General features: G+C 38.6%; 1 protein-coding gene across 1 annotated transcript; it reads right to left on the bottom strand.

Moving 5' to 3' along the window:
- Positions 1 to 1,929: 1,929 nt before the first annotated feature.
- LOC142674707 (phosphatidylinositol polyphosphate 5-phosphatase type IV-like) lies at positions 1,930 to 5,691 on the bottom strand. Its single transcript, XM_075847216.1, has 9 exons — positions 5,441 to 5,691; positions 5,246 to 5,348; positions 4,966 to 5,057; positions 4,618 to 4,742; positions 4,234 to 4,340; positions 3,410 to 3,563; positions 2,756 to 2,871; positions 2,215 to 2,351; positions 1,930 to 2,005 (listed from the first exon to the last, which is right to left on the bottom strand). Exons 1-9 carry the CDS (start codon positions 5,689 to 5,691, stop codon positions 1,930 to 1,932), a joined length of 1,161 nt encoding a protein of 386 aa, XP_075703331.1.
- Positions 5,692 to 9,090: the final 3,399 nt, after the last annotated feature.

Genomic DNA, 9,090 nt, shown 5'->3' with positions numbered 1-9,090 from the left:
TGTCTAAATGCTGTGTTGAATACTTTGAGGGGTCTAGTTTTTAAAACTGGAAGTTTTGTGGGTGTTTCTAATACATAGGTGCCTCAAAGCCACTTCAGAACTGAACAGGTACCTTAAAAAAAAGGCTTTTGAAATTTTCTTAAAAATATGAGAAATTGCTGTTTATGTTCAAAAAATCATGCCAATCTAAAGTAGAATTATGGGAAATGTGAACTAGTAAATATTTTGGTTGGTATAACCATCTGTTTTACAAGCAGATGCATTTTTTACTTTAGAAAAATTCTATTTTTTCTAAATTTTCTCTACATTTTGCAATTTTTCACTAATAAACACTGAACATATCAACACAATTTTACAGCTAACATAAAGCCCAATGTCTCACAAGAAAACAATCTCCGAATCGCTTGGATAGGTTTAAGCATTTCGACATTATTACCACATAAAGTTAAATATGTCAGATTTGAAAAATGGGCTCTGAGCCCTAAGTCCCGAACTAGGCTGCGTCCTTAAGTGGTTAAGCAACTATCAAATATATCAATGTTTTACATCTCCTAGCACTCTTTGTCCTACAGTATATAATCCAGTACATATGGCGGCACGTTCCATACACTCTGTATTGTGTACATATGATACAATGTCCTGTCACCTACCACTGGATTAAACGCGATGTCACACAAATAGCGCTGTGAAGGGTCGGTTAGGTGAAATGTATACACTGTGGTAAGTTGCAGCCGCGCACATAACAATTACCAGTCACACTTATGGATTGATGTTAAAGATTTATTTAAGGTTTTTGTGGATCAAAATATATAATGGTAAAGATGATGGTAATACAAGATCCAGCAAAAACTACGGTATATGTCACAGTATATACTGTAGTATCAGTTAGGGGTGGAAAATCTGGATTCGACAGACACAAGAAGAGATGACATATTGTCCTGTTCTGAACCTGGTCTTCTGCGTGATATTGATGCCCTGGTGACCACATTGATGTCTCTTCTGTGACAGATGTTGTAGAAATGTTAAGTCTCGCCATTGGAATTCTTGTAAGATGGCGGATTCTGCCCTTGGTTGTTATTGGTGTTGATGTTCTGTTGATATCTGCTGACTTGTTCTGGGGGGAGAAGCACACAACCCTATTAAATATTGATCATTCAGGCTGCTTGATAAATATAGAGAGGGGACACATCCAGAGGAACTTACCTTTCTATCAGCATTGATGGTGGCTCCTCCGGTGACAGGGAGCGCTATTCTCGCCAGATGTACTGCGGAATTGATGTTTATGCTGCAAGACAAATATTTGCTATTAATGTTCTATAATGTGTGTTTCTTAGCAGACACAAAATCTAGAAGACTTTTTAAGGTGATTTGAGGTAAATAAATTACTTAATTGATCCTTGGCGTCACACTACAAACCTTGAAGATGGTTGATGCAAGCAGTGGGTCTGACCTAGAGCTGCGCTCTTCAGCATGTTACGGGAACTTTCTGATGTTCCGATGTTTTATGCCCCGGAGATTGTAACTGTTCCTTAGGAGTCCTGCAAGATGCCAAGTAATGTCTTCCATCAATAGCAATGTTCCTTGTATCCATCATTTTTGCTTAGAAGCTAATGCATCATAAAATGCAGTTGTTCCATCCATTCAGATGACAGGTTCCTTTAGGAAACTCATTGTACTATACTACATACATGCTTACAGTTGGGGAAGTTGTTCCCCAAAGCCCACAACCTTCATTCAGAAATGAAAACGTGTCTGAATACAAGGAGTTGGAATTTTAAGATTGAAAATACTTATTTACACTTTAGTTAAATTAGTTGATAAAATTAATTACAGATACAGAGGAAAACCTAAGAGATGGAAGAACATTTTCACCGCAAACATAATAGACAACTACAAAGCTCTTACCTGTAAGGACATGAACAGATGCAGCTACTTTTTTTGTCCTTTCCTCCTAATGCCCGTTACATAGATTTTACGATCAAAGCGTCCACCAGCCAAGGGGATGCTGGAATGAGAAATATATTTATGTAAGACATATGATAATGTTAGCAGGTAACCACACTTTGCTTAGTTTCACATCCTATAATCCTCCAGTACTGTCACCAAGGTGTACAGCCACCTGCCCCAAAGTGTGAGCTCTGGCTATAAGGACCATGTAGCAATGACGGCTACTGAAAGTATCATACGAACAATATGGAGGAAAACATGACTTACTCATCTGAACCGGGCCTGATCTTTACTTCAAAGATGCCAAAAACAGGTCGGTGGTCTGAGGTCTTCAAAACAGGGCAAGAGTCGTATCTCAGGACTCGTACATCTCCCTCACATTGGCTTTTAAACAACACCCTGTCCTGTAGAGGTCATGAAAATAACAAATATCATTAGTGAAATCATATTATAATATATTATTAAACTGCAAAACAACACAGACCTAAATGTTGGGCCTACTTTATTTATATTGCAGAATATTGAGACTTTATTGCATTTTACTTTTGACTTGGTCACACAGATTTCATTAAATAAGTATCCTTGACCCATGCTGGGCAACAACATATTACACTGGGAAACTGTGATGACAAACTCACTACATAAAAGTAAAATTAACTGAAAGCTTTGTTCATAAGAAATTACTCTTCCAGCTATAATAATAACAATTCATTACATTGGGGGAGGGGATTCATTATATAATGGGTGCTCTGGCCCATGGATTCTATTGTCTCTCAAGCTCTGTAGACCTGGAAATGAGATATCTTACCGTATATGATGGAATTCTCTGCTTTGCTGATGTATCATAGGTGTCTGTGCCAATGTCAAACTTATATGTAGGAAGGAAATCAATGGTGTGCTCCTTGAACCCTAGAAATATGGACCCTTAAGTTGAAAGAAAAAAAAGTTGTCAGTATTAAAAAAAAAAAGGAACAATTGATAATTTTAGCACTATATAAGAATTTGGGGAACATATCAACCATCATGTCAGTGATTTGTATTAATCTGTGGAAGTGGTTGTGGTATTAAAGGGGTTTTCCAACTTCTGACAACTGATGACATACTCACCAGATAGGTCATCAGTACATGATCTGTGGTGGTCCGACACCCGGACCCTGCACTAATCAGCTGGTCCGGTGCCTTTGAGCACCGGATGTACATGTCGGATGCAGTTGGCGCCGGCCACGGAATTGCAGCCGAGCTGCAGTACTGCAACTCTGCTCCTATTCAAGTGAATAGGAGGCAGACCTGCAGTTATGCATCATGGCAGCTATGCTATGTAAGGAGCCAACTGCTTCCGGCTCCGTACATAGCATTGTGTGGCATAACATCCGGTGCCCGCAGGCCACTGGAGCAGCTTAACGGTGCAGCGTCCAGGTGTCGGACCCGCACCGATGATATACTGGTCTACTAGTAAATATACCATTGTTCTTGGCTTCATTCAGATGGTCGTGTTTGAGGAGACTGGACATATCTTTTCCTTGGATCTTCTGCAGAAGAGATTCCACATTTTTTCTGTCCTCTTTAAGTTGAAAATTGAGGTCTCCAAACCAAAACACCCGATCAAAGCGGCTGGTGACGTCCACTGTAGAATAAAAATAAATAATAAAATTATAGCACATGACTGCATTAGACTCAACGGAGACAAATAGAGAGATAAAAGGATCCATAGGTTCAACCACATAAGTAATACTCACAGGCATTGGAGTTGATTCTTTCCGGAATAATTTGAGGCAGACGGAGACCCTCAGTGATGGTTTTATAGTCCTGGATCCTCTTGTTGACTGCCCCAACTGCCAACAAAAAAATACATATTAGCAGTAGCGGATGATCATATGGGCGGCCCGAATCGCATATTATTTTCAAAAAAACACATTGCAGCGCGCCACCGCCGCTAATGGAGAGGAGGGGTGGGTGTGAGGGATTATACGGCCGCACCGTCCGCCCTGCTGCCTCCCTGAGGGGGAGGCGGCGCAACTGAAACCAGCCGCCGCCACCCCCTCCTGCACTAATTGTACCTGCGTGTATCTGTATTACTGGCCACTCACAACATAGAATGAGATTGATAGATTAGAAAAAGTTTGATCAAACTGGAACAAACCTTTTATTTTTACCAAAACATAAGTACAGATCTCTTGATATCATCCCATATATTTCAGTTAATTATCAAATAGCAGCAATTTTATACAAAGTAAAACTGTACATGGTCATATATTAATATTGTAAATACTTACATCTCAGATGTGAATTAATAAAAAGGAAAGATGTTCCAAAGACGGTGAAGGCAACACCCAAGGCTCCTTTAGTTTTCACATGGTGGAATAGCCTGGTTGTTACATGGGTGTGCTCTACCTCTGTATAAGAAATTAAACACAAAAAGACGGGTCAGTGGTTAAGAGTACTACATGCAACAATGGAATAGCAATTATTTCCAATTAAACTATGGAAATATTACTAGAACATAATTTCATACTTTGTAACTGTGGTGTGAACTTTTAGATCTCCAATACTCAGAAGTCAAGAATCTGAGAGCCAAGCTCTTAGGCATCTAAGTCTAATAACTAAATAAGATGTTCCAGCTAATGACTACATTCAAGACTTCTTATGTAGACGTAGGAATGTGAATCTTACCTGAGCAGAACCAGATTAGTTCCCGTCGAACAAAGATGGTGAGATACAGGACTCCGAGCCCGGAGGAGTGGTATAATACATAGTGTGGTCCAAGGGTCTCCTGTAATTTTATCTCCCATTCCCGTCTACAAGAAGACACAATTTCAGATTTACATATTAATAAATGACACAAGATTAAGATACTCAACTCATCTGTATCAACACTCCATATAATAACCTCTGGGGATACATTTTGAAAATTAAGGAGTGATAATACAATAAGTAGAGCATTGAGAGAGAATTTGTATCAGCCGCCCTGCTGTCCATCTGCAGTCATAGGCTGGTGTAAGACAACCTGAGAAGACTTACCTGTTTGGACATCCTTCCTGAACGCCAATAACATAAATGTCTTTCGTATCATCTGATGGTAACAGCAGATCCTCCACATTTTGCGGGTAATCCTGTTCAAAATATACAAACATTAATATTGTATACAAAGAGCGCCAACTCAACTGACATAGGGTAGAATATAACCTGTCTATGTGATATTCAACTACAAACTAAAGAGACATGGTTACTGGCCCATTTCATCCAACTTGAGCTCGGGCACACTGATGGGTCACAATAAATATTGTACATTACTTCTCACCTTTCCCTCCATATTCCAGGTGGCAACATATAGTCTCAACCGTCTATCTGGGAAATAGCGATCCAGTTCTCTAGCGCCGATCACAGCGCTGCTGCCAAAGTTTCTGTGAAGATATGGGGAGAATTAAAGATCTAGTGACTGTTATACCACAGCTCTGGATATCTGAGCAATGTATGAGAATTATTAGTTACATACCTTTTACGGATATTTTTGGAGCGCAGGCGGGTCAGCAGGCTGAATGCGCTCTTCTTGGTGTTCTTTGACGTAATGTCACAATATTTGCTGTGACTAAGATCGCTGGATTTTTCATCTGCCATATCTTTGATGACAGAAAACTTCTGGAGCAAGATGTTAGGCTCCTCCATAGTTGGTATGTCTCCCATCAGATTTCCTTTATCAGGAATTTGGGAGACATGATATTTCTTAGATTTTTTCCAAAAGGGCATGGTTGTTTAATGCCCGGGTGCAAAACTGCACCAATGTCCTTGGTAGAAAACCAGGAGACAGTCAAGATAGAATTTGACTAATCGCCTCTAGTTCTCCGAAAATAGGACAAATCGCTAACCGTATAAGCAACACAGTAAGTAACACAGTGTCAATCCAACAGCAAGACCTAGAAAGACCAGAAAACTATAAGGGAGTCGTTACTTGTGATGAAACTAGCTGGAAAAATTAGTTATTAAATAGGGTATTCCTATAACAGAATATTGTCAATCATAAGTGTCAGAGGATCACATGACCTGGGAGCCCCTGTTGATAACATTGCATTAGGTTTGGAAGCTGAAACAATGTATTGGTTGTTAAATTGACCATATGGCATTTTAAAGGGTTGAATTTTTTTTTATATTAATTGATAACCAGAATTTAGAACCTAAGTAATTGGAGTTAGTAATAAATACTTTTTATTGTTAGCTTTTTTATTGTTATTATTATTATTATTATGATTATATACATAATTATTCATTTCAATTGTTAATAAGGACACGTTTCCAGGGGATTAGCACTATCCTTCTACAATTTAGTCTGACGAATGCTATTAGGCTGTTTATTCCTGGACTTACTAATATTTTATTACTAAAATTTTTTTTTAAAAAAAGCAATACTCCTTATAATCATTTATTTATGTACATGATTCAAACATCAAATAGTTTAAATCTTGTAATAAAACAAATACTACCATAGACGCAGTAAGAAACACGGCTATCTAGACTCATCTCAAGACATCACAATAGCAGCACCTGATGTAGGTTGGTTGCATAGCCATACCAGCTAATATTCAGGATTGACCTGATATATAAATAGTATAGTCTACAGACAGAAAACCTAAAATTCATAAATATGAATTCCCTTATAAACATTTATTATGAGAATTACTGGTGTTATAAACTGGAGGGTGTGATAATAAGTTCCCAGAGATTCACATTCTTTGCTTTGTGGTTGCTTTATGAATCTACCAGCAGAATACAGACACCAATTTCTGTCTGCAATCTGCATTCTGTCTATGGAGCAGATGTGACAGGCCACAATATTGCTATTTAAGCAATTTCCTAGTGTATAAGTATGCCAAATAAAAAACAAAAATAACACAACAAACACTAGAATTACATGTAAGAATCCAATATTCATAAAGAGACTGATAGATGAGACTCTTCTAGAGACGTAGCAATGATAAAGTACTTACCGTACCGGTCACATCCACCTGATAAATGACAGCCCTCTGGCCAGCACTATACTTTATACCTAAGCTCGGTGACATCACAATAGATATACACTCGGTACACTACAGTATATGGCCAAAAGTATATGGACACCAATGGTTGAGACACTGATGTTGGGCAAAAAGGTCTGGCTCGCAATTGCCTTTCCAATTCACTCCAAAGGTTTTGTTGGGATTGAGGTCCGGGTTCTGTGCAGATACGCAAGTTCCTCCACATCGAACTTGTCAAACCATGTCTTTAGGGACCCTCTTTGTGCACAGGGGCACAGTCATACTAGGACAGGAAAGGGTCTTACCCAAACTATTACCACAAAGTTGGAATCATACAATTGTTTAAAAGTCTTATTAACCCCTACTGGAAAAATGGGGATTTAATCCAACCCCTTACAAACAATCCAGACCATTATACAAACTTCACTCCATTTTATAATAGGCACTATACAGTCCAGTAGGTAGCATTTCCCGGGCAGGCACAAAACGCAAATTCGTCCATTAGATGGCCAGATAGTGAACCGTGATTTATTACTCAACAGAACATGTTTCCCATGCTCCAAAATTCAACGGCGACGTGTTTTACACCCATCCAGCTGATTCTTGGCTCAATAATTAGGAGAGGTGTCCAAATACTATTGGCCATATAGTGTAGGTGGATTACCTAACTACACTCGTTATAACTTACAGATCTTAATATGGCATTTTCAATGGCTTTTACATGTTTTTTTTATATTACTTGATCAAAATTCTGAATTTTATTACATTGTGTTAATTTATGGAATTCTTTTTAGGGAATTTACACTAATATAAGGACTTACTACATAACAGTCCCCTAATATGACCATACTGTAATTTCTCCTTTACAATCGAGAGACAAAATAAGTTCTCAGGGCTGCAGGGAACCAAAATGATGTGCTGTTACCCTGCAAATCTATTATCGGCTGAATGTAGGCTGCCATTTCTTACAGCCTGTGTTCTTTCTATGATATTTAAGCAATTCAATTGTATAATGAAACAAAAAAAGATATTACAACCTCTAATAAACCATATCTTGAAAACATGGATTCAATGTTCCTAATATAATGAATCGATCAGAGTCAGGTACAGATAGAGAAATGATAGAGAACTTACCGGTCACATCCAACTGAGTGACAGCTCTGTGACCAGCATCATTGCATATACACAAGCTCTATGACATCACAATAGATGCTTTTATGACCTCACCCATAATTTGCATATTTCAATTATAGATTTACCATCATTAATAGTAGTGACATCACAATAGATATACCCGGCGTGAGCTGCTTTTATGACCACACACATCATTTGCATATTTCAGTATGGCTTTAACAATATTTTTAATGTTTGATTGTTATTTATATTTTGAATGTAGTTTCTATATTCATAATGTTTCCGTGGACAGACTCTTACCCAGTACTGCCAAGACAGGAGATCAGGGATAGAATTAAAACCCATAATAAATTGTAAAAGTCGGAGATATGGTTCAGTCTTGGCGCATGGAACTTGTACTGTTCATCTCTCACAGTTGGTTTAGTGTGTGTCTAGTTATTACAATCTGGACGGATCTGCAGCTGCTGAACATCTGATAGATAATAATTTCTGTCTGTGTGACATTGAGGAAACAATTAATATTATATTAAAATACATAATCTTTGTAATAAATATGACTAAAAACCTGAAGACCCTCATAAGGTGCTGGGGCTCTGCACCAGTAAGAACATCCTACATGCTGCATCTCCTGTGCTCAGCTCTCGAGGGAATAAAGAGGTGGTAAGAATTGATCTATTCATCCTGAGAGGAGACGGTCAGACCTGATGTGAACGTATTCAGCATAAATAGCTCAGAGATAACTGCACATAATCTCTGCCAGTTGCTCTCCTGTTCTAAAAAGTAGATCTGTGGCACCAGAAGGCGGATAACTTCGGGAACCAACTAAGTTGGAATAGTATATAGATCATAGGTAGAAATGAGCGAACCGGGACAACCGAACCCGGTTTCGGTCCGAACTTCCGGAAAAGTTCTGTTTGCAGCGAATCCGAACTTTACCGGGTTTGGCCGAACCCGTTTTGACCGAACCCGGTCAAAAATATTATAAAAATCGGCAGCCACTTGT

Source organism: Rhinoderma darwinii, assembly GCF_050947455.1.
Source record: "Rhinoderma darwinii isolate aRhiDar2 chromosome 2 unlocalized genomic scaffold, aRhiDar2.hap1 SUPER_2_unloc_11, whole genome shotgun sequence".
NCBI lineage: Eukaryota > Metazoa > Chordata > Amphibia > Anura > Rhinodermatidae > Rhinoderma > Rhinoderma darwinii.
Note: the sequence above shows the minus strand (reverse complement) of the source record. Positions and strands in the feature narration are given on the sequence as shown.